Source organism: Cajanus cajan, chromosome 4 (genome assembly GCF_000230855.2).
Source record: "Cajanus cajan strain Asha chromosome 4, NIPB_CcT2T_4, whole genome shotgun sequence".
Classification (NCBI taxonomy): domain Eukaryota; kingdom Viridiplantae; phylum Streptophyta; class Magnoliopsida; order Fabales; family Fabaceae; genus Cajanus; species Cajanus cajan.
The window spans coordinates 7,169,149-7,196,221 of NC_138520.1; the positions used below are offsets into that span (position 1 = coordinate 7,169,149).

The following is a 27,073-nucleotide window of genomic DNA, read 5'->3' on the forward strand; positions in this document are numbered from 1 at the left end:
ATCAATTCCATCTAATCTAAAAAAATATATTAATATGCTAAACTAAAAATAAATTTTAAGCTTATTTGTATTATTTTATTTTTGTATTTATATTTTTATTATCTTATTTATTATTTTTTAATCATAATATTTATTATCGGAAATAATTTGAAACTATGAATGTACATTAAGGCTTTGTTTGGATTTGAGGATGGAAAATGGGGAGTGAAAAAGGAGGGATTTGAAGGGAAAATGAGTGGAAAGTGAGGTTGTTTGGATTAAGGAAAAGTGAGTGGAAAATGTAGAGAAAGTTTGTGAGTAAATTGATTGATGTGATAGATAAAAATGAATTTTTTAATTGATGATTTTGTAAGATTACTATTTTACCCTTAGGTTAAACAAAACTTTATAATTATTATAATTAAAAGATAAATATAAAAATTTTAACTAAAAAAATAAATATAAAATCTTAATTTAAAAATAATTTAATTTAAATATTTGCTTTAAATTTAATGATGAAATTAATTTAAGATTATTTTTTAATTTTATTATTAGCAGTTTTATAATACAAATAAATAATAATATTATTTTAATAGGTATAATTTATTAAAAAAAAATAAATAATGATAATAAATATTAGAAAAATAATAAGAATCATAATAAATAATAATGATACTAATTATAATAAATAATAATAATATTAATAATAATGATAATAATAATAATAATATTTATAATAATAAATAATAATAACAAAATATATTATGATAATTATATTTTCTAACATTATTTTATTAATGTTTATGAAAATGTTATTATTTTAATTTTATAAACATGTATTACTTTATTTTTTTTTTATATTTCCACTTTTTGATGTCAATATTTAAATAATAGAATTTTCTTAATATAAAAAAAATGTACAATAAATTTTTTGAAAGATAATTAATAAATTAAAAAAAATGATAAATCATTGACATAAATTAGAATTAAATGAACATACATTTGTTAATTGTACAAGTTAATTTTTACGAATTAAAAAATTAAGAAATTTTTAACATTACAAAGTAGATGGGTAATAACATATTTATAAAATGGAACAGAAAATACAATTCAGTCATCAATTAAGTAAAGAATAATTAAATATGACATAGAATAATAGAAATGAAAAATGTTGCAACTAAATAAAACATATTTAAAAATTTCATATCCAGAACGACCCGTTCTCAGACCAGAACAGCCCGTTCTGGGATTAAAAATTAACTCACAACGGCCATATGTGAAACGGCCCGTTCCCAAAGTGGAACGGCCCGTTCTGAGTTTGCATATTTGTGAAAATATGCCACCATAATTGATTATGCCAGCCCATAATCGATTATGCCTCAATTATGCCTCAGCATAATCGATTATGTCAGACCATAATCGATTATGTGTTATGCATAATCGATTATGTGCCTCCATTTTTCATCTCTTTTCAGCCTTTGGGACAGGAGTATTATCGAGTTTTCTCATTTCTTACGTGACTTTCATCTCTTTTCTTCACAACTTCTCGAGGACGTTCTCCCGCTTTTCTTCGCCTTTCTTTCGCTGCAAATCAGCGGAAACAAGCGTGAAGAAACTTCGCTTTTCTTCATCTTTCGTTCGTCGTGAACAGTAAATCAGCGAAATAAACAGGGGCTAAAAGACTATTCGTATCTCAATATAATCTATTTTCTATTTATTTTTTAAAACCGTACCAAACAGAACTTAGTGCGTGTTTGGATTCGCGTTGCCCTAAGGCAACGCGCGTATTTCCTTCCGCAAACGCAATTCATCTCTGTGAAAGCATGTTTGGATGTTTCTTCTTCACACGATTCCATCAACGAAAATCAATTTTGGCTGAATCCAGTATATTCTTGCTTCTACGTTTTCAGGAAATTGATTTTGGTAAGTGGATTTTTGATTTTCCTCATTTGTCCTCATGAAACTTCAATGTTCCCTTTCTCCTCACCTAATTCATAAATGTTCTGATTCTTCTCATCAATTTTATTTTCATCATTAGGGTTCTTTCCTCCTTGTGTAATGTTTTGATTCTTCTCATCAATTTTATTTTCACCGATTTAGAAATTTTTCCTCCTTGCGTGTGTACATGTTGCACTTGTGAACCAGAAAATTTATTGGGCATTTATTTTGTACTTCAATGCTAACCAACAACCTCTATGAATCTGTTGGTGTGGCTGGTATAAAATTTGTTGGTTTGAAAAACTATGAAACTTACGGGATTCCAATTTCAGACTTGTGGAAAGATAGGAAAGCCGTTGTAGCATTTGCACGTCAGTTTGGGTGATTGCGATTTTATCATATTTACTGCACAAATTAACTTACCCTTTAGTAAGATCATAGATGTATCATGTGCTAGTTATTGTTTGAGTTTGTTTAACAATCACTTGTGCTCCTTTTTTTTTTCTCTGTACATTTACAGGTGCGTGTTGTGCCGTAAAAGGGCAGATTATCTTGCATCCAAGAAGGTAAAGTTTTTTGCCGTTGTCATTTTTCTTCTCTCTTGTTCTCAAAAATACTTATAAACTTGTATTCAAACAGACTTTAAATTACTATGTTCTTACAAGCTTTCAGCTTGAAGTTTTCGCAAGAGGAATCCTATATCATCTTTCTTATTTCATGGTAAATGTTTCTATTTCACTAAAAGTATATTGCCTCCTAACATGGATGTGTTCTATCGACAGGATATACTAGATGCATCTGGTGTAGCACTTGTATTGATTGGACCTGGGAGCATTGATCAGGTATATCAGACTTGTATTGATGTGTTCTATCGGGTTTACTACAAATGCTACTATGAATCTGTTGGTGTGGCTGGTATAAATTTTAAGTTGCATTTAAGTATTAATTTTAGCTACTATTTGCTAAGTTATATTTTGTTAAACCTTTTAATGTAGAAGTATGGGTTCTGAGAAAGAAAAAGTTTGCTGGGATCTTAAAGCAACTGAATGTTTTATCATAGCATGCTTGGAACAAGTGACTAACGGCGAACGGTTGGGTACTAGTTTTACTAAGAAAGGATGGATTGGAATTGCAACCAAATTTAAGGAGTTAACAGGAAAGGTTTATGAAAAAACAAAGTTTAAAAATAGGTTTGATAATTTAAGAAGGGAGTGGAGGTTATGGTATAAATTATTTGGTAAAGAAACTGGGCTTGGATGGGACAATGTGAAGAATACTGTTGATGCAAATGATGAGTGGTGGGAGAGAAAGCAATTGGTATGTGTTATTGTAATTGATTTCATATATATAAGAATTGTAAGCTTTTACTTTAATGTATTTATCCTATTATAAATTGTGAATGTGCAGGAAAATCCTCTATACGGAAAGTTTAGAAACAAGGGACTTCCATTTGCTCACAATTTAACTGTACTTTTTAAGGATGTAGTTGCTAATGGAGAGTACGAATGGAGTCCCTCATCTGGAGTGTTGCCTCCTAATGTTGGGGTTGATATGAATGATGTGTATCGTCCAAGTCTAGAGGGAATTTGTTTAGATGTAGAGGAAGGCTCGGGTGATAGTGAAGATGCAAGTGTTGGTGCTACAAATGCTTTAGGGGGGATTAATTTAAATGATTCACAAGGAACAATTAGCCAAGGGATTGGTAGCCAAAAGAGTGGATAAAAAAGAAAAAGAAGCAATCACATTGAAAAGTTTAGTAAGAAGAAGACAACTACTTCTGTAAGAATAGCCGATGCAGTTAGTGTGCTAGCGGATGCATGTAGGTCACGTAATGAAGTTGTAGCAACTGCATCAATTTAGGAAGTGGTGAATGAGCTTAAGACGTTACCTGAATTAGAAAATGATGATGTCTTTCATACACAATGTTGCAACTTGATGTTGTTCAAACCGGCAAGAGAAATGTTTGTTGCTTTACGTGGGTTAGATGAGAAAAGGATGCATTGGCTTAGGGATGCAGTTAAAAATCCTTTACTATTTAAGGGGAAATAACTAGATGTGTCTGTTAAGTGTTCAACTTAAATCCTTATTTATTACTTTAAATTTATGTTGTATTAAGTTTAGGGAGTTGTTCTTATAGATTTAGGTGTGTCTATTAAGTTTTTGCTATGTCTTTCTACTGTATCAATGTTTTTTTCCCTATTATGTATGCTAGTGTGCTGTATGTTTTTCACATCTCCTACAGTCCAGTTTTCTGTTGCAAGTTTCCTAATCTGTTTCCTTTTTGCTAATAAACTTAGACGAGTCTAAATAAGCTGCTATTTGATATATGTTTTTGGGAGTTGGATCGTGTTATATAAATTATGTGTACAAGTACACATTACTATCCCCTACATAGTATAAATCAAAAGTGTCTACACTTGCCACTGTAACAGAAAACTAAAGGGCCGACCATCAAAGTTGAATTATCATAATATAAGTAAAATGGCCTAAGCTGTTGAAATCAGAAAACAAAAAAGTTTAAATATGAAGAGTTGTTCAATATTTGGTACAATTCTCCACAGTAGTGAAAGTATTGTCTCAATTTAAGCATTTCACATACTCTAAAAGTATTGTCTCCAGAGGATAAATGCTGCATTAATTGAAAAACCAATGATAGCCAAAAGAATATGCAACCTTTCTTTCAAAAACAAGTAATAAAAAGTCAGAACTAACAAAAGAGATCACAAACCTCGCCTTTCAGCTCTGCATAATAGACTTCCCCAAAACCACCTTGACCAATTTTATTAGCCAAATAGGAGTTACTATACCTCATCATCAACTACAATTTCATTTTTTATGTGTGTTGTTCTTCTATTTCATTATTTTCATGATATGCAGCAGAGGAAGACACAGTGCAATCAGAACAGCAAAAGAGTTTCAGAGAAGCAACACTAACTATACTAATGCTAGCTAGAAATTCTGAAATTGGATTGGATAATAACAAAGTGCAGCAATCGGAATACGTAGAAAACGTGAAGAATGATCAACAATAGTTCACTTTTATTACTGCTCATGAATGGTATACATACATGATGGCTGAACAGAAATAACAGAAAGGCATAACGAAATAACGGAAAAGTTAACAGAAAAACTAAGAAACTGAAAAGCTATGGCTGAGAGATAACACCTTTATGAAAATTGATAAACAAAAGAATCAAACTTTAATCTTTGTTCTTTGGGATTATTTCTTGCAGAGATGCGATCTAAATTCCCTGTTATGCGAACCATCTCGATGAATAGCAATAAATAAAAGTTGGAAGTATAGACTTCTTTGACTTGGTTTTATTCCTTTATCTTTTCCCCACATTGATATCATTTTTTTTGTAGGAACTACTTGAATTAGGTGAGTCAGTTGGAACTCAGAGCCGCGGTCTCTCCCAAGAACAGATCTCATTGCTTCCAGTTAAGAAGTACAAGTGTGGCTGGTTCTTCTTCAGGAAGAAGTCACGGGACGAGAGGTAATATTTCTGTTTCTAGACTTTGTTTTAGTTTTTTCAAATGCAATTGTTTCTTTTCTATGTTTCATAATTAAAACTGAGCATCTTGTTCTATGTGTTTTATTTTTATTTTGTTAAATTAAAACATGATATTATTTTATATTTTTGTGTAGGTAAAAATGAATGAGCAGTTTCTACAATTGGAATCAAACAATGATGAAGATGATGAATTTATGGAAGAAGCATCATATGTGGGTGTGCTTATTGGTGAATATGCAATAAAGCATCTATGTAAAGAGCCACGTAGAACAAGTGAACAAACAGGTCATGCATGGGTGCATGAAATATTGCAAGGTCATCCTATTCGTTGTTATGAGATGTTTCGTATGAAAAAACATATTTTTTACAATCTTTGCTCTAAGTTAGTTGACCATGGTTTAAGGGCCTCTAAGCGCATGCGAGTTGAAGAAATGGTTGCAATTTTTTTAAACATGGTTGGACATGGGGTAGGAAATAGGATGCTTCAAGAGAGGTTTCAACACTCTGGAGAGACTATAAGTAGACATATCCATAAGGTATTAAATGCTTGCCTTAAGTTATGTGTAGAATATATTAGGCCATACGATCCTCTATTTCATGATAGTCAAGCCAAAATAGAAAATGATACAAGATACTGGCCATTTTTTAAGAATGCAATAGGGGCAATTGATGGAACTCATGTTCCATGTGTGGTTACTCCTAGTGACCAAGCAAGATTTATTGGGAGAAAGGGTACTCCAACACAAAATATAATGGCAGTTTGTGATTGGAACATGTGTTTTACTTTTGTACTAGCTGGATGGGAAGGTACTGCACATGATGCTCGAATCTTCGATCATGCTCTCACAACTGCCAACTTGAATTTTCCACATCCTCCTCAAGGTATTATTTATTTATATCAATACAATTGAATTCCAATTTCAATTAAATTATATTAACATTTTTTTTTTACTTTTTTAATAGGTAAATATTATTTGGTAGATGCTGGTTATCCAACACCAGTGGAATATCTTGGTCCCTATAGATGCGAACGTTATCATCTACCGGATTTTAGTCGTCAAAATGGGTTTGAAAATAATAATGAAATTTTCAATTATTACCACTCAAGTTTAAGGTGTACAATTGAGAGAACCTTTGGGGTATGGAAGAATAGATTTGCAATCTTGCGACACATGCCTAAGTATAAACTGGAAACCCAAGTGCAAATTGTATGTGCAACAATGGCTATACACAATTTTATTAGAAGGAATGCAGAAAGTGATATTGATTTTAGCCGTTATGAAGATGAGAACATAACCTTTGAATCAGATGATAATTATCATGGTACAGTTAACTTAGAGAAAGATCAAGTTCTAAATGTTATTTCTTCATCCAAAATGGATCAAGTTCGAGATTCAATACGAGATGAAATTGTACAATTGAAGAACAAACATTAGTATTGATGTTGTAGGTTAATGTTTTATTGCATTAAAAAGTATTTTTCTTTTTTCCTATGTTAGTGTTCCTACTTTATATATTGTTAATTCACTTTATTTTTACTTGTTTTTATATATATCCATTTATATAATAAGGTAATATATTAATTGTTATTTTTAACATGTTATAAAATTAATAATATACATGTCAATATACAACTAAAAAATAATACATTACACTACAAAAAAATCAACAATTAACTAAGGTCTATTTTGGTATACACTTAAAATCAATTTTGATAACTATTTTCCAAACATCATTTAATATGAAAATCAATTTTCTAATAAATGTATTCAAACAAAAATCACGTTAATTTAAAATCACGTTTACTTAAAATCAATTATACAAAATCACGTTAATCTCAAATCAATTTTACAAACGCAAATCCAAACACGCACTTAAGCGATTCAAACCGATGATAATCTTTGAATACCCGCCTTGACGACGTGGTTTCAATTTGAATTCAAAATATAAAAACATATAAAAGCAAAAGCTGAACGTTCAAATCCAAACCCTCCCATGGATTCAGACGAGGAGTCAGACAAGTACCTGTTGGGCTTCATAATGGCCAACATCGTGGGCCTGCAGCACCACTCCGGCAGCATCCACGGCCGAGCACTGGTGGGCCTAGTCCGCGAGCCCCACAACCCGCACGACCCAAACGCCATCCAAGTCCTCAACACACACTCCCTCCCCGTCGGCTACATCGAGCGCGCCGCCGCCGCCGCCCTCTCCCCCCTCATCGACGCCCACCTCGTCACCGTCGAAGCCATTGTCCCCAACGCCCGCAAAAAATCCCACCGCGTCCCCTGCCAAATCCACGTCTTTGCTCGCCTCCAAAACTTCAACGCCGTCAAACACTCCGTTACCAACTCCGGCCTCAAACTCATCACCGAGTCCAACCCCGCCTTCACCCTCTCCGACGCCGTCGCCGTCAAAGAGACCAAAGCTCAGAATGAGTCCATGTCCGTTGACACCGTTTTCAACCTCGTCGATCGCAGCCTCGCCGATTCCACTTATAACCGCGTCATCGAACCCTTGGAGCCTCCCAGAAGCATCATCAAATCGGAGCTTCTTCAGCACCAGAAGGAGGGTCTCGCGTGGCTTCTTCACCGCGAAAAGTCTCACGATTTGCCCCCTTTTTGGGAAGAAAAAAATGGCAACTTTGTAAACATCTTAACCGATTATCAAACACGTGAAAGGCCCCACCCTTTGCGAGGTGGCATTTTCGCAGATGATATGGGCTTGGGAAAGACCCTAACTTTGCTTTCTTTGATGGCTTTTGATAAAAAGAGCCAAATGGGTATCTCTGTGACCAAAAAACGAAGCAAAGTTGAAAGTGAAAGGACCCTTGGTGTGAGAACAAACGCAACTTTGGTTGTGTGTCCTCCTTCTGTTATGTCCACGTGGATAGCGGAATTGGAGGAACATACTGTGCTGGGTGGATTGAAGACTTATATGTATTATGGAGAAAGGAGGACCAAGAATGTTGAGGAGCTTAAGAAGTATGATTTGGTGTTGACTACTTACTCTACTTTGTCCAGTGAACAGCTCGTGTTGGAGATGCCGGCGAAGAAAATGTTGTGGCGGAGGATTATACTAGATGAGGCTCATGCCATCAAAAATTTCAATGCTCAACAGAGTGCAGCTGTTTGCAAGTTGAATGGTGAGTGCAGGTGGGCCGTCACAGGGACACCGATTCAAAGTGGTTGTATTGATTTGTTTTCTATCATGGTCTTTTTGCGATTTGAACCGTTTTCGGTCAGAAGCTATTGGAGAGACTTGGTGCAGCGCTCTCTTGATCAGGGCACAGACAAAGGGCTCTTACGTTTGCAGGTAATATCATGTATATACTAAAGTTTTTGAAAACTTCTATTGAAAATAAAGAGTTTTTCTAAATAGTGAAGTTCTCTAAAGTTTTTTTAAGTTTGTATCCAACCAGACTTAGTTAACATTAGTATAGGCTTGTTCAGGGCTTTGTTTAGTTTCTAGTTTCTACTGTACATGGTTGTTATTATGCTGAATTGCAATTGAATTTGAATTTTGGTGTTTCCCTTTTGTGTTGCTTACTAATTTTCTTAGTGTGTTTTTCTGTCTTGTAATTTTGTGTAACGTTATGGTTTTTCCTCGCTTGTTTTGTAGGTTTTGATGGATGCAATAGCTCTGCGAAGAACAAAAGACGTGACATTGGCGGGGCTGCCACCAAAAACGACAGAGGTTTGTTATGTTGAGCTTTCTTTGGAAGAACGTGAACTGTATGATCAGATGAAAGAGCAAACAAAGACATTGTTGAGTAGTTTTGGCCATGAGGACAGTCTAGTGCCTCAATATTCTGCTGTGCTAAGTAGGATTCTAAGACTTCGCCAAATCTGTACTGATTTGAAATTGTGTAAAGATCAGTCGCTACTCATTACAAACATTGAAGGTATAATTTTGCCTTTTCGTATCAAAATCACTAATCACTTGGATATTTACTTGATAGTTTCCTCACCAGTCACCATGGTCCAACTAGGTTTCCATGCTTTCTTTCGAGTACCATAATTGTTTCAGGCTGAATTTAGTTTAAAAACATTATATGTATAAGATATAAGATATTTTCTCATTCAATTTCAAAGAAACTTTTACCGGCAATGACAGATAACAAAAAGCTGCCATATTGATGATTTCATGCATGTATCACTATCCTTCGAGGTTGGATCTCTATTGTGTTGTCAAAATGTGAAATGTATAAGAGAGGAGTACCATATCGAGAGTGTCTTGTGGCCTTGACAACATATCTCTAGATGAACGTACGAATTGTTAATCTAAGATACTAAATGGAATATATTCAACTATGAAGTTCTGAAGCATTGTTTGCATGCCATTATATGAATGAACCAAGAGAAAACTGAGGAAGATCCATGTGATGGAATAGTTTTTGTACCTTTTTTCTTATAAAGATTTGTTATTGTCTTATTGGGGTGTTCAATTATGTAGCTCTTGACCTGAAGTCTTTTTAATGTGTTCATACAATGAAGATGCACGTTCTTGGTTAGGGGTGAAGGATGTGGAAGATCATATTATATTCATCTTTTTACATGTAGATTTTCACAAATAGTATGTGTTCATATGTCCAAATGTATATTGTTAGGAATTTAGTATTATGCTCTGAAACTTGTCCCAGGGGAAGGGGGATGTTACTGATAGGAAGGTAGTAATTTATTTGATGATTGGCAGACGACCAACCTGGAAATTTCTGTTCCTTTATTTAATCTCTGTTACTGAGAATTGAGAAACTCTAGATGTTGAATGATTTCTTAGCAGCTTAATTCAAATGGGAAAGGAAGGATTGCCTCCTAAAAAGAAAGGACTCCTATGCAATTAGAAACATTTCTTTATAATCATTCCATTGATCTTTCTTGGATGTGGGTATTTTTAATTTTTAATATTTTATATTACGAATTTGTTATGTTTGGCCGAATTTTCTTGGACCATTGCAAAATGATCCCTGTCTAAGCCTGTTATGCTGCAAATTGATATTTAACCATGTATTTGACTATATGTCACTGGAAATGGATTTGTGTTCGACTCGGTGAAACTTACATTTGAATTATTAGTATTGACAAGAGTTATGAATATGAATATGACAAGGTTTCATTTTACTAACAGAGTAACAGTACATGTTTTGTTTCTGAACAGATGTTTCCAATAACCCTGAATTGCTGCAAACATTACTTGGGCAGCTGCAAGATGGTGAAGACTTTGACTGTCCAATTTGTTTATCCCCTCCCATGGATATTGTGATCACATGTTGTGCTCACATTTTTTGCCGAGGCTGTATTCTGAGAACTCTGCAAAACAACAATCCCTGTTGTCCTCTATGCCGGCATCCTCTCTCTGAATCTGACTTGTTCTCAGCCCCTCCGGAGTCTTCCAAGGCAGATGGTAATGATTTATACTCATCATCAAAAACAGGATTATCTTCCAAGGTGTCTACACTAATAAAACTCCTTACACAATCAAGGGACCAACATCCAGCAGCCAAGTCAGTTGTGTATTCGCAGTTTCGAAAATTGCTGTTGTTACTGGAAGAGCCTCTGAACGCAGCTGGTTTCAAGACTTTGCGTCTTGATGGGACAATGAATGCTAAACACAGGGCTAAAGTGATTGAGCAGTTTCAAGTGCAGGGAAGAGATGGCCCCACGGTTCTGCTTGCAAGCCTCAGAGCTTCAAGTGCAGGCATTAATCTCACATCTGCCTCTAGGCTTTACTTTATGGAGCCATGGTGGAACCATGCTGTTGAGGAACAGGCAATGGATCGTGTCCACCGCATTGGACAGAAAGAGGCTGTGAAGGTTGTCAGATTGATAGCTCAAAACAGCATTGAAGAGAAAATGTTGATGTTGCAGGAGAAGAAGAAACAACTATCTAGGAAATCTTCTGGGACGGGATTGAAGGGCATGGGTATGAACGATATACGTTTTCTTTTAGATTGATAGACAATTACTGGTTGCATGGGTGGGGCAGTGAGTTAACAGTGAGTTAACTGTGAAAGGGAATTCGTCTGTTTGATTTCCTTAAACTCTTTTGTGGCCCAACACTTTTGTTTGACTAAAACAACGTAAGAGGATAAACTGCTTTTTGAATCCGTGCATTGTAGTTTGCATGGTTTACAACTTTACCAATGATGCAATCTTAAGGAGAGATAATAAGTTAGCATGCATGCTTGTTGACTTTGGATGACCATACTCAATTTAATCTATATGGCTAAAATTTACGTGTTATGCTTTTATATATACCGAAAACTTTAGGAGAACGAATGATTGCTGTGCCTAAATTCAAAATGTACTTATGAAAAACTTATTTATATTTATACGTTTTTTGTTACCTTGTCAGAAAGATTTTCTATCTCGGTGAAATTTGAATTTTATATATATTTCATCTTGCAAAACCTGGAGATCCAGAGTGCAATCAGAATTTGCTATTGAAAATGTAAAGTGTACAAGTAAACACCCCCCTGGGCCAAATCTTACGCCGAGAGGAGCACCTCAACTGGCAAGTCTTCATCCAAATCAAACAGCCCTTCGGCCAGGATAACAGTCGAAGGGTGACTACCCCTCTCCTCGGCTGTACAAAGAGCCGAACACCCATCCTACAACGAAGGATAAGGGACCAGTCCAAAACTGGGCAAGAGAGCATCAAGGGAAAATGTTCAAATCCTCTTTTTTGGCTTAGACCTTGACCAAAGACGCCTTCGGCTTCAAACTTGACCGAAGACCCCTTCGGTTTCAAACTTGACCGAAGACCATTTCGGCTTCGAGCTTGACCGAAGACCCCTTTGGCCTCGAGCTTGACCGAGCCCCTCTTCGGCTTGGAGGAAGACCGAACACCTGTTCAGCCAAGAGCTTGGCCGAATACATGTAAAACCACGTGGGACATAGGTAAGTTAGGTTAGCTATTACACAATGCTTATCGCACTTAATTGAGAAAGATTAAGGTTAATCAAAAGATTACCCACCCCCAAGAAAAAAGGCCTACCAGGCCCAAATATGTCACTATAAATACACAGGTGATGGGACAAAAAATAGGTACGATTTATTCAATATAAAAGCCTTTATTGCTCTATACCGAACACTTACTTGATCGTCGGAGTGCCTTTGCAGGTACCCTCCCCACCTTTTCTAAAAGACCGAGGAGAAGGAACGACAAGAGGAGTGTTTCTAAGCAAGAACATAAAGAAAAAAATAAGTCAGGTTGCAACTTCATAAAATCTGATAATGTCTTGTGTAGCAAATGAAATAAGACATTTTTAGTTTATTTAACTATTTGTGTTTTATTTTATTTAATATTGAAATTCATTTTTGTTTTCATTGGGTTATCAGTATCGCACTGGGCTATGACAAGCCCAAAATGTCTCCTTTTTATTTTTTATTTTTTTATTTTTTTTACATTTTTGAAGGAAAAGAAAATAAACAAAAATCAGAACGCTCAGCGCATAAGGTTCTGGTACAAACATAGATAGCATACGCCATGTACTCATGCATTGCCCCTCTATTTGTCGCAAAGGTTTCTAGAGGTCATCATGACTCGAGTGAGCCCTCCTCTTTGTACTTTTACCCTCTTTTGCCCCCACTGCCATTCTTTAGTTGAGCTTTAACCGGTATTTTAACTTTTAACTTGTGAAATGTTGAGACATTTATTATATATAACTAGCAGGAAAATGGCACTCCATACGTATTATATTAAAAAAAAAAAATATTCATAAAAAATATAATTATTAAAAAATAAATCAAAAATAAAATGATTCATGTAAAAATGAAAATTAAAAGTAATTATTAAAATTGGTATTCTTTATATATTAGTATAAATTCATTAATTTCAAGTTCTTAAATTTGATTAAAAAATATTTTTAAAATATTTTTAAAATAAAAGGGTATAATAGTAAAAAAAATAGAGACTAAGGTGGTTACTGAAAAGGGTATCCCCTTTATATATTAGTTAGTATGAATTAAAATTTATATAAAAAATATTTTTATTTATTAATGATTTTTTAAATTATTAATATCTAATATATAAATAATTATGATAAATAAAAATCAAGTTAGATAAGAAATTAGAAAAAAAAATTACAAACCTTTTTATTGAGAAAAAATTCTAAAATAACACTTAAACAAAATAAATATTCTTGTTTAATTTATATGAGTTGATTAATTTTTTTTCTATAGTTTTATAAACTTTATCCTTTTATTTTTATAATAAAAATATTTTATGTTATTCTTTATATATACCCCCTTTGTTTTTTTATTACAAGTAAAAGAAGATTAATTATTTTTGTTAAATTTTACTAGTTTTATAAATTTTTTCTTAAATTGCTCCTATTATAAATGTAAATAAAAAAGGTAATGCAATTTAAAAGTGATACATTAGATGAAAGATATTTTATTAAGAATATAATTAAATGAAACAAAAGTGTGTTTCTTAAAAAAAAAGGAAAATAATTGAAATTTACTTATATTTAAAAATAAAAAATATTTTTTTTTATTTTTGCTTAAATTAAAGAACAAAGGAGTACCATTTCTATTTCTATAAAAACTAAAAGATAAAGATTACAAAACTAAAAAGAAATAAAAATAGTAAATAAAAGGATTAAAATGAAATATTTTTAAATATACAATTAAGAAGTAAAATTTATAAAGTTATAGGAACTAAATTAATGATTGAACTTAAAAAATAAATAAAAGCTTAATTACTCATTTGTTTCTTAATCTTATAAATAATTTCATGAACATATTATCTTTTAATCTTATAATTAAAAATGTTTTAACTTCAAAATTAAAGCAGTGCTGCTTTCGTGAAAACAACGGCAACTAATATAAAAGAAAATTAAAATTATATTTAATCATAATTTGTATAAGTCAAAAATCAAGAATTATATATAGTTTTCCTCTCTTCCTGACTCGGAATAAATTGTTTTTCAAACACGAATTATTAACCGTCAATAACCGCCGAAAACGAATTCGAAGGCGCAATATATAAAACCCTCAAAGTGCCGAAACTCCAAATCAAGGATTCCCTCTGAAAAGCCTCCAATGGATGAAAGCGAACAAGAAATGGGCATCAAAGTGTACAGCGCAACTCCGACAGCAGAAGATGGAGTGGGAGGGCAGAACCCTAACCCTAACCCTAACCCTAACCTTAACAAGCGGCGCGGCATAATGGCAAAGGGCGTCCAAAAGAGCCTCTCAAAGACCTCACTCCTGGGAAACTTCCTCCCGACGGGGACACTCCTGACCTTCGAGATGGTACTCCCTTCCATCTACAAGAACGGGGAGTGCAGCCACGTCCACGTCATCATGATCCACTTCCTCCTCCTCCTCTGCGCCCTCTCCTGCTTCTTCTTCCACTTCACCGACAGTTTCCACGGCCCCGACGGAAACCTCTACTACGGCTTTCTCACCCCTAAGGGCTTCTCCGTCTTCAAGCCTGGCCTCCCCGACGTCGCCGTCCCCAAGGACGACAGGTTTAGGCTCGCCTTCACCGACCTCGTCCACGCCGTCATGTCCGTCATGGTGTTCCTCGCCATCGCTGTCTCCGACCATAGGGTCACCAATTGCATCTTCCCTGGTCACGAGAAGGACATGGAACAGGTTAGGGAGACTTTCCCCTTGATGATGGGGATTCTTTGCAGCGCCTTGTTTCTCGTCTTTCCCACTTTCAGACGTGGGATTGGATGCATGTCTGCCTAGTTCTATCTCATTTCCTGATTAAACACGTCATCTCATCTCATGTCATGTCATGTCATGTCATGTCATGTCATGTCATGTCATGTCATGTCATGTGCTTGCTTTATTAATCACTACTTCTTTTATGCTTCATACTCCAAACCTCCTTCTGGGTTCATCCACTGTCACTGGTTAGTCAACATTATACATTCATACTTATACGTTGTCAAAACAGTCTATTTATTCAGTAAAATGTCTTGTGTTTGATATGCTATGTGCGAAAAACTCTTGTAGTCACCAAGTTAAAGATGCTTTTGCCATGGCTAAGAAAAATATTTCACATTGAGATTCGGTCTAAGAACTGGACTACTTTTGTAGTGGTTTCAAGAATTATGATAGGTTAAGAATTTAATTTGTTTAGCGAAAATGTTCATTTTCTATTATATATTTGTGTATTGTGTGTATAGAAAAATATTTGTTAAGGGGTGAATATTGTTTCACATATTAAAACACCATTTTTATTCATATTGTTTATCTCCAGAAAAGTTGTTATCTTATGTTTTAAATCATTTGACTCCCATGGTGAAAAGGTGGAAAAGTTTTCATGGGAAGTTATTCTCTAATTTAACTATAACTTTCATTCTAACTTTATTTTTTTTAAATTTAATTATTTTAAATTTTAAAATATTCATAGGAATGTTTAAACCTAATCAAACTTATTTTAATTTAACAATTCTCAGGAATAATGTTCCCGGTTATACCAGTTCCAAGAATCATATTTTCAAGAATATATTATCATCCTGTCAAATAAACACATTTAAGAGATTAACTTGTAAAATGAATGCCCATACTTCAATGAATTGGTATTGACTTTCAATTAAGGAGCATTTTGCTTTTGAAACACTATTACATTTAATTATTTTTAGCAATATTTGTCTACTTAAATTTATTAAAATGTTATTATAAATTAAGTTAATAGGTTATTATAACATTTTTCTTTTTAGAAAATATTATTATAGATAGAGTAATTAATATTATTTTTCTTAATATTAATTTTTCTAATTATTTCTCAAAATTAAATTTTAATATTGAGTAAAATAATGATATATAAAGAGTATTTCTCAAATTTTAATTGTTTCTCAAAACTAAAATCTTGGATCAAGTAAAATAAATGATACACAAAAATTATATATGACCAAAAAGTGAAACTTAAAATAATAAATGAACTTTGATATTTAATCTATAGTGGTAATTAACTTAAGATGTTTTAACCTTAAAGAACTTGTACACAAGAGTTATATATAAAGGGTCCATTTGGGTAAACAACTTAATTAAGACCTTATTTAATAAACTCTTATGTAAATAAAACTTATGTTATAAATGCTTAAAATTCAATAGGTTATTGCATTTGAATATGTTGACCAACACTTATACCATTTTAAAGTGTCTAGATGTATTATTATTTAAACACTTATAAGACGTTGTCTTATTTTAAAAATTAAAAAAATACAAATCAAATCTTGACTAAATAATTTTAAAAGTAACTAAATAAATTTTTTTATAATGACATTTTTTATAATTATCAAATATGTATTTATATATATTTTTTTCAATTTAGGAAATTATTGATATATATATATATATGTTAATTGTTTAAATAATAGGTATTATTTTCATTTTTTTTCTTTGTTGAAATATCACAGGGAGAATATAATTTGAAAAACTACAAAGTCTCAACCGAAACTAATATTCTAGGCTATAAAAATTTGCTCAAAGCTACTAGGGATTCGTTCAAGTCAAGATAAAGAATAACATCGGAAGCAAACATTTGGTCACTTAGAGTGAACCTCCTAGGTGCTCTAAGTGAGAAGAATTCGTTCAAAGCTTTCAAAAATTTGATCCGAGTGAGTGAAGCCAAAACACATCCCTGAATGTATTCACTTGGTCATTTATAGCTTTAAGTGACTACATCTAACTCAAGCTCATGAAAAATTATTTCTAGAGGTCTTTGTATCAATTCATATTGTTGTACATTCTTATTAGTAATTTTAGAGAGATTAAAAAGGGTTATGTGAGATCCACACTATAATCATGGATTGCTCAAATATTTATCTAGTGTTGTAATCTTTAGACATGAGTGGTCAAGTCTTCCATTGTTTGAGTAATTAAATGCATAAGAGTTAAGTTTGGTGAAGTCTTAATCCCAATATTAACATTCATATCACCTCTAAGCTCAAATGTCTTCTAACTATTTGATAAAATACCAAAAAGAACATTATTTTTTTTTTGCATAATTTTATTTCTTTTATAAACCAACATTAATTTATGAAATATTCTTTTGTCTAATTTAACTATTAATTATATTTATTGTCATGTATTACACAAGTCCTTTAAGGAAACGATAAATTACTCACAACTAGCTATTTGTACAATTGCTACGCTTGCCAAATCGCTTAACAAGTGTCCATGTCCAACATCCTTCAACCCACAGGCAATGTGATAAAATAAGAGAGCTCTCCTCTAACTCATCCTTAACCCTACGTTAGTGAGATAGAGAACCTTTGGCTTGCATTTGCCTGATGCCTTGAAGTTGCGCCCAACGTGATAATGATTTTTGCACTTGATAGAATTGCAAATTTGGCTATCTTCACCTACAAATTAGAAAACCCAAGAATGCAATGGTATAAAACACACCTACACAACACAAACAACTCAATTCCAACCAATATAACAACATGAAACCAATAAATACAATTCACCAAAATCTTCCCAACATGTTCAAGAACCTCAAAACACCACAACACAAGAATACCAAGTCAAATCATCCACACAGTCACGGTTTCATGAAATCAAACAACATATAATTCAGACAATCCAACAGAGATTCAAGTTGTAACTTTCCTTACCTATAAATCTAAGAGAAAAGAGGAGAAGGAAGAAGGAAATTGAGACCCTCTAAAGAACTCTACATTAATCTTTCGAGGTCTCTGATTCCAAGATTTCCAAGATTGAATCTTTACTCAGCAAATCTACTACTATCTTCTACGCTATTGGGAAGGCTAGTAAGAAGAAAGGAGAATTTTAGAATTCTATAGTTCCTTTCTCTAACTTCTCTATAAATTTTCTTAAAAATGAACTTATGAAACTCAAGTCATAAAGAAAATCTTATATACTTTCTTGGATTGGTCAACTTGACCTCTGTTCATAGTAACTGCCCAAATAATATAACTCATTTGAATTCCTAAATCCTTATAATTCTACAATAACTAATCAACTAAACACAATAACATGTAAATTAATTGAATAACAATTATTAATAAAACCCACGGTGTTAGATCTACCTTTGTTCATCAAAAGAATATTTATCTACAATTTCATTCCAAGTAACTACAACAAATTTCCATCAACTTATTTATCAATAAAATACTAAAATCACTCATTATTTAAAATCTCTCATAAAGTTATAAGAAAATAAAATGTCTCTTTTAAACGAAACAGACTTAATTTCTCCTATAATTATATAAATTTTTAAAAAATAGGTCCATTAATTAATCATACGAATTGTGAGTTATGCATATCAATCTATATGCTTGGGCTCATATACCCATCCCTAATTGAGAAAATATTATAAAAATATACAATATTGATATGTGAGGCCTATCACCACATGCTATTGAGATTAAGAGCGGTGACTAATTCAACTCAAATTGGTATTCAATAAATAAATAAATTAATATATATATATATATATATATATATTAATTCACTTTTCATTTAATAATTTGTTTAAAATAACAAATGCAAGTAATAATAATTATGATGATGTGATTATTTATGCTATATAACAATTATATTTTTAAATTATAAAATTTTAAGTAAAAAAATAATTAATTTGCTAAATATAATTACTTACCTTTTAAATAAAATTTCCTTGAACTATTAAAATAAATCTTGTTATTAAATAAATATGAATTATTTATTTTGGTTAGATAACTATAATTGACTATATTAATTAACTACTTTTTATTTGACTGTGATTAATCTATTTAATTATTTATTTAAAGAAAAAGTGTAAAGATTCGCCGGGTCCTTACACTTTACGACCAAATAACTAGTAGTAGAAATAAATGTCTAAAGATCTAGGGTCAACATGCAAACAATATCTAGATATACATGTAATAATATATACATGCGTAAAAGTTTTGTCAACAATTGGAATAATAAAACAAATCTCTTTGTGGGATTACCACTATAACTATATATAATATATATATATATATATATATATATATATATATATATATATATATATAATAATCCAATATTAAAAGTGTAAACCTAGGTTGTCAGTCAAATAATACTAAAAAAGAAATGCTAAACTAAGGGTAGCTTGAAACATCACTACCATCCACCACTCCAACCTATCCATGACTTGCTCCTATATTACAATGTGATCATCAGGTTTCACCAACAAAGAAACATGCAAGGGTAAACTAGCATTCAAAAGATGATCAACATATTAAGTATAGAAGAAAAACGTGACTATACCACCAACAATAACAGATAAACCACATAACACAACTTCTCATAATTTTCAACTTTAGCAACACCTCAACTTACATCTTAATGATGCAACTCATCACAATTCAACGTAACACGTGGACAACAAAACTTAATCAACACATCATAGACACAACATACAACTATATGTATTATCTTACATTCAACTAAGAGATCTCTTACAACATAAGTGAGTAGACTAAAGTGACTTAACCGTACTAAACCAACTAATAACGTGATCTTTTTTACACCAATTAGATCAACAACTGATTTGGATAAAAACCTAAAACAACATAATTTATTAGATTTCACCATTTAAATTAGGAAAATTTAGTATTCTTATCAGGGTGTAACAATTTGGATGTGAGTTTATCATGGCCTTATCATGCACAACTAATCTTCCTAGGGGATTAGCTCATTGACTACCTTCTAAATACTGTTTCTTCTAGTGCTAAATTAGGAATTTTTGTCTCTAGCCTTGAACATTACTCTAATTAGTCGCTTTGTACACATATGACTTCACTTGACTCATACAAAACAATATTTGATCACTTTATAATCATTATAACTTAACCTAACCCACCCCTATATACTGTGGTCAATTATAAACAATATGACTTGACCTTCCCCCTATTGCATCAACTAAGGTCCTAAAAGAGACTCAATTACCACAAGAAGGATTTTAACAATGGGACTCATAGATAATCACAATACAATATTATCACAATGGGATAATCAACTTTAAAAATAATTTCTCCTCTAGTCATAAGTCAATCAACACAACACAACTTAACACCTTAAGCATTCTTAACACAATCACCTCAATATTTCAACCAACAACTCAATTTTTACAACTTTTCATCAGTTAAATCATCAATATACATTATCCTAGATTAATGTATAAAGAACTAACATCTTATATTGACACACAACATGGTAGAGGTTCAATAATATATACATGTTCAACACTTAGTCTATAATTCAACACATATTCATTAGGCAACCCACGCTCGATGTCATTCTCTCCACACCCGACGTCATTAAGGCAGAGTCTCTGACATGTATCACATCCAACACCTTGAAGTTGGGCCCAATGCAACGACAAATTTTGCACTTGCCAAATTCACATTTTGGCTTAACCAACTTGAAAACTAGAAAATCTCCAACATATAATACATCCAATAACATATATGCATCACTAATAGTTCATTTCTAGTAAGAAACAACACATGCAACTCACAATTTGAGCAAAATCACCGGTCTCCCCTCAATACACCACAAGAACCACAAAACCTTTGCACTCTCAGCATTTTAATATTGGAAATTAATCCACACAACCATAAAGATGATTAAATCAACAACAAATTCAAAAATAGCAATCAAGATTTTGGTTCTAACTTCCCTTACCTCCAAATTGAAGAGAAAAAAGGAAGAAGAACGTGGACTCCCCATGATTCTGACTTGAGATTCCTAACTCTAGGAGCTTGAATCTCCAACTCAATCAACTTTATCAATTGTAAGAAAGGGTGAAAAAAGGATTTAGTAGAAAAGAGGAAGAAAGCTTCTGATTCGAGAGATTTCTCTAATTTTTCTTAAAACATAAACTTATAAGATTCATACGTTAATAAAAATCTTATATATGTACCCTTCCTTAAACTAAATTAATTTAACTTTGTCTAAGATTATCTTAGAGACAACTTAACTCTTAAGGATTCCTTAATTCCTAGAGCTTTAAAATAATAGTAATAGCTACAATTCAACAAGTAATCATATATCACATATAATTATAAATCAAACATCTAAAACATACAATGTTACAAAAAAGTATAAGAATTATCATTCATTGTATCCCAATGCTTGGGACCTTGCCTTCCATTTTTTTTTAATTTTTTTTTTAATTTTTTTTACTTACTATAGCTTTTCACTTTAAGATTAAAATTTTTCATTTTAAAAGAGAGTACCAAATTCAAACTCAATTTTAGTTTACAAAACATATATGATGGATTGAAATGGAACGTATTATTTCTTTCTATATAAAGCTAGGACCCAAATTTTTAAATTAGTTTGGTCTTTTTTAAAAGATCTAGAATCATGTTTCAAACATTAAATTTTACTTAAAAAAATATTTATTAAATTTCAATGTTTAATTCTATAAACAAGTGAAATTCATATAATTTATATTTTTTCTAGACCTATATATATATAATAAAAAAATGATTAAATTTTTTTTGACTTAAATATAAGCAATTTTCAATCAAATAGACTTTATTAATATTCTTAATTCAAAAATACTCTTTAAGATAATAAATAAAAGTACTATTTACATTAAATGTGATTAATGATATTTTTAATATATGTAGTGTATATTTTATATGAAATTATGAAAATTAAATGCATTCAAATATCTTTCTTAATTTATATGAAATGATAATTTTTTTAATTTGCTTATATATAGATATAGAGAGTATCTCTTAAAATATAGATAATTTCTATTTTGTTCTTGGAATGCAATACTTTTGCAAACATATATAAAGTGTCTCATTAATTTAAGAATAACTTAAAAAAAATAGAAATTTAAAATATATTTATTAATTTAAATTTTTTTAATATTGATAAATTAATTATTAGGATGTTATAATAAGAAGCAATGGAGTATTTCGTTGACGTAAAATCGTAGCAGTTTGTGTACATGTACTCGTATTTCTTATTGAAATTTACTTTTAAATAAGACAATTAATGTAGGGAAGAGTTTGGAAGTGCTCTCTCCCATACAGTCATTTATTATTTTAAATAATAAATGAGTCATAATGACGTTTTTCTTAAAATCTTTATGCCAAATAACTGCATCGCACTAATTTGTACGCATCATAGTTATCTACTTGTTAAAGTGAAAGTATCACTTTGGTTCTTTTTGAATATTTTCTCAATCTGTCCACTTTTATACGGTTTATTGCTAACAATGCTGAGAAAAATGAAAAAAAAATTCAAATTTGAACGAGCCAGAATTTGTTTTTCTAAGGCAAAAAAACCTTACATATATAAATGTAAGCCTTAATAAGTACCTTTTAAATTTACGGCGAGACATCATTTCTTCTAAAAAAAATTTTAGTATATATAATCACTCAACATGTGAATTTTAACTATAATGATTAATTTGGGCTTAGGATATAGGATCATATCGATTAGAATGGTTTTAATGGAAGGTTATTCAATACAAAATGCATTTAATATTTGTGTGTAACAAGTGATTTTTTTTAAAAGTGGCTTTTGTGGCTGTTTGTAACTGTCAAATATTAATTATAATTACTTTCAAAATCAAAAGTAGAGTATTTTTTAATATTAAAGCGACGAAAATGGACAATTTTTTTTAGGACAATTTGAATTTAAAAAAATTTAATAGGACAAAATATTTTCCCCTTAATTCTTATAAGACAGCTCACATAAAACATTTTCTTAATATATTTCCATAAACAGGGTAGCTGCGCCTATGAAATGAACAATTTGGACCACACCCAAACACTCTTCTTCATTAAACATTGGATTTGTAGGTCATTTTTCATGTACCATTGCCCAATTGATACCAATCTCCTAATTGAAACAGCCCCAAAAACTCACATTGCAGTTTTTACTCTCAATTTCGGACCCTCTTCTCCCATTTCAACTTTTGAGGTAAGTCAATTTTTTTTTTTTTCATCAATTCGCATGCTTAATTTTTCATATCTAGAGTGTCTTGTATGGGAAAATGGTGTCTTGGCTTAAACTGTTTAGATTTATTTTTTATTTTTTATTTTATATATATATAGAACAAAGAAAATTTTGATTTTGTCATTGTTATGAGTGAATCTCCAACACCCAAAAGTAGTACTATCAAAGATTGCTGTTTTTTCTTAAAAAAATATATATATATATATAATTTGATTTTTTTTTTCATGCTTGTCAAGGTTTATATATAAACCACCAAGAGGAATAAGATCTATGAGAAACTTGTACCAATTGAGGGAGCGTTACTACAGTGATTGAAATTTGAATGGATAGCCACCAGTCAAATGTTGAAAACACAAGCAATTACACCATTGAGGAAATCGAGGAAATCCATTGTAAGATTGAAGAAGAACGCCAGAATATTCATCACATTTTGGAGATTAAGGAGCTACTTGTCAACAGTGAAAATATGGTTGGTCTCACTTGATTGATTAATTAATTAATATAATTCAATTTTGCTGTGGCTCTACATTTTTGTGAATTATGCGAAGAAGAATGATTATTGATTAATTGTGCACTGCATAGTATCCAGTTACACCAAATTAATGCCAATTGACTTTTTAATACATGTGTATGTAATGTGTGTATATATGAATGTATAATCGGCCATTTGAGGTAGTCTTTTATGTGCTTTCATTTCTACTTTTATGTTTACCTTTTTTCTAACATTTCCTTTGACTTTGACCTTGACCAGTTTGTTCTTGGATTTGTTTTCATAGACGGAGACAGAAATAACAGTTTCACTGCAGAAGCTGGCTTTGATTGTAGTCTCGTTAGAGGATCTAACGGTAAGAATGGATGAATTTGGCTATTTGAATCACTGATCAATTTTCTAAACGAATCTCAATTTTCTGCTAGTTTCTTTAATTTCGTACTATTTGAATTCATATTGCATTTTAACTAGTAATTTCAATCCAAAACTATTTTTTCCTATATTGTAGTTTTCTTTCCTAATATCTTAAGGAGTTTGTTTCACTCACAATTGAGGCGTCAAACAATTACATGCCAATGTGTCATCCCAAAAGACACAAATTTGTCCTGTTTCCAGTCCAACATTGTTGATTATGCATTAATCAAAGCCTGAATTGATCACTAAAAGAGTTAAATCGTTCACTTGTAAATTTTTTTATATATTATATTTTACAATTTTTTTTAAAACTTTTTTCATATCACTCTGAACTTTTCTTAAGCTTCTCCATCTTTACTTTCTCTCCCTTTCAAAAGAAATTGTATATTTTGTTGTACAAAATTAACTTTTTGTTTATATCAATCATTAAATTAGTGAAACTCAAAAACATTATTGTAAACCTAGTGTTAGAATAAAATTTTATTAGAGAAAATATTTGAAAATAACAAAGAATGAAAGTTTTGGAGAAATAAGTTATATTTATAATTGATCACTTTTGATTTTTGATTTAATACAAATTTTAAGACATCATCCTGATTTATATTAGTAGCTAGCTTTTCCTAAATCAAAGATTATGATATTGTAAACACAAGTTTAATTTAATGCATTAGATAAATAAAACCCAAAATTAAGTGTATATTTGAACATTTAATAGTGTCTAACTTAACATGAGAATTTAGATAACATACATAAGATTTTATGTTCTAATCTTATCGTCATTATCGTAACAAGCATGTTACTATTTTAATAACTTTACAATTTATTATAAATATACTTATATTGTATCCCAATCTCAATTGTTATTTTGTGTAATTACAGGTTATTATTATATTTTATCTCAACCCTTTATTTTATCTAATTCCTCATTTTATATATTTCATGCATTTGTTTATGTTGAATCTCCCTTCTCTTCAATTCTTCAAGGAACTTTGTTTATCTCTTTCAGGTTACAAAAATAGGAACAACAGTAAGTGGTCTTCAACTGCACTGGTCGAAGAAGGTTATTCGAGAAGCAACTACGGTTGCTGAGTAAGAGTCCTGTGCCCTTGCTAGTATATGTTTGATTTAAGTTTAGGTAGTTTGAATGCCTGATTAAATGTCATTTTTCTTAGTAGTTTATGGATGCACATTATTAATGACCAGAATATGTTTTGCATTTCTATTAATCAGTTTAGGTCGGTATCTTTTTCTTCTCAAATCTTTATCGTTTGGTATTAAGTTACATAGCGTACTCTTTTTGCAACATTTTAGTAGCACATCAATTTAATGGTAGATCCCGTACAATAAAGATCATATGTTAGGGGGAGATTTTTTAAAAAAAATAAAAATTAATAAATCATCATCATATATATAAAGAGTAAAATATTAATGTAAAAAATAATTATCAACAAATTTAATATATAAAATTAAGAAATATAAAATTTAATATTTTTAAATATATTAATAATTTAATTACAGGAAAGTGTTGCATTGTCTATTTACTGTAGTTTTTTTTTTGAAACAGCAAAAATAACATTCATTGTGTGGTACTAAGGGTGCCACAAACCTAGTTTACAAAGGAGATATATGGTTAGATATAATATAACTCCAAAAGTCAAATTATTATATAACCAAGTATGTAGATATCCTCGTAGCACTTAAACCAAGTGCGATCCCACCAAGTGCTTGTTAAAGTCATGTATGAATTGGGCCTATATAATTCAATTAGCCCTATGGCAACCATTGTTTACTCGCTCTGCCAAGTCTAATTAGCCATATGCACATGCTTTCATCCGCCCTTCACTTTGCTTATGGTTGATCCACCCTCGATTACCTGTTAGGAATATACAATCACCTAGATTTATTGTCCATTGTACAAAGCTGTATTTAAAGTTTTTGTCCATTGATAGCCAATTGCATGTCGACACCTTTATATCTTGCAGTATTTGTTGATATTGAAATTTTTTTCCTCTAAAAACACAATTGTTCCTAGCCTGCCAAATATTCCATATTATTGCACATCAAATGACCCCCCACTTTCTAGTTACCTCCTTCGACGGACTTGTAAATGGCACCTGGAGGAAACGTTGCAATGTGTTAGATGGTAATACAATTGAAATATAACCTCAATCATAACACTCTTTCCATAAAGTGTCTATAACACTACAAGAGAAGAAAATATGAGAAAATTATTTTGTTTCCTCATTGTAGAATTTGCATGTATTGTCAACTCCCTGTATATGGATTTGCCTTCTTTGTAAGTTTTCCCATGTTGGCACCCCATTCCACCAAAGTCTCCATATAAATACTGACACTTTTGGGGGGATAGTTAGTCTCCATATCCTTTGCATCATCACGTTTATTTCTATTCCATGTTTCAATTGGTATATAACTGAATATGCAAACTTTGTTGAGAATATATTGTCCCCCCCCCCCCCCCCCAACCTGTCCATATCCATTGATCCTTTTGTCCCTTTAGTAAAGTAACCAGTTGTATTGTTCCTGTTAATTCCACCATCTTCTCACGCTCCCACTCAAATAAGTTTCTTCTCCATTGTAGCTTCCACTACCAAATCTCCTTCCCACTGGCCCATTTGATTTATTAAACAATTCTGTTGAGTAGAGATCAAGAATAATCTCAAGTATTTTACTGTCAAGCAGTCCTCTCCCATCCAATAATCGATCCAAAATCTTGTTGATTGTACTTCACCAACTCTCCATTTTATAAGTTTTATAGTGAGCAAATAGTTTGGATT

General features: G+C 31.6%; 2 protein-coding genes and 1 long non-coding RNA gene across 3 annotated transcripts; all 3 read left to right on the plus strand.

Moving 5' to 3' along the window:
• The first annotated feature begins 1,449 nt into the window (after positions 1–1,449).
• Positions 1,450–5,712, plus strand: LOC145957592 (uncharacterized). The gene is made up of 5 exons (XR_014433631.1): positions 1,450–1,902; positions 2,438–2,483; positions 2,700–2,759; positions 5,284–5,414; positions 5,567–5,712. It is a non-coding gene; the product is annotated as an uncharacterized LOC145957592 (long non-coding RNA).
• Positions 5,713–7,421: 1,709 nt separating this feature from the next.
• Positions 7,422–11,679, plus strand: LOC109817735 (DNA/RNA helicase protein). Its single transcript, XM_020383074.3, has 3 exons — positions 7,422–8,744; positions 9,051–9,333; positions 10,587–11,679. Exons 1-3 carry the CDS (start codon positions 7,428–7,430, stop codon positions 11,381–11,383), a joined length of 2,397 nt encoding a protein of 798 aa, XP_020238663.2. The 5' UTR covers positions 7,422–7,427; the 3' UTR covers positions 11,384–11,679.
• A 2,697-nt stretch (positions 11,680–14,376) lies between these two features.
• Positions 14,377–16,525, plus strand: LOC109817727 (protein DMP9). The gene has a single exon (XM_020383059.3). It carries the CDS (start codon positions 14,477–14,479, stop codon positions 15,131–15,133), a length of 657 nt encoding a protein of 218 aa, XP_020238648.2. The 5' UTR covers positions 14,377–14,476; the 3' UTR covers positions 15,134–16,525.
• Positions 16,526–27,073: the final 10,548 nt, after the last annotated feature.

What these genes read in the sequence shown, in the direction of transcription:
- LOC109817735 (XM_020383074.3), top strand. Translation starts at nt 7,428, where the DNA reads ATGGATTCAGACGAGGAGTCAGACAAGTACCTGTTGGGCTTCATAATG. An exon ending in AAGGGCTCTTACGTTTGCAG is followed by an intron (nt 8,745 to 9,050) that starts GTAATATCATGT and finishes CTTGTTTTGTAG; the next exon opens with GTTTTGATGGATGCAATAGC. An exon ending in ACTCATTACAAACATTGAAG is followed by an intron (nt 9,334 to 10,586) that starts GTATAATTTTGC and finishes GTTTCTGAACAG; the next exon opens with ATGTTTCCAATAACCCTGAA.
- LOC109817727 (XM_020383059.3), top strand. Translation starts at nt 14,477, where the DNA reads ATGGATGAAAGCGAACAAGAAATGGGCATCAAAGTGTACAGCGCAACT.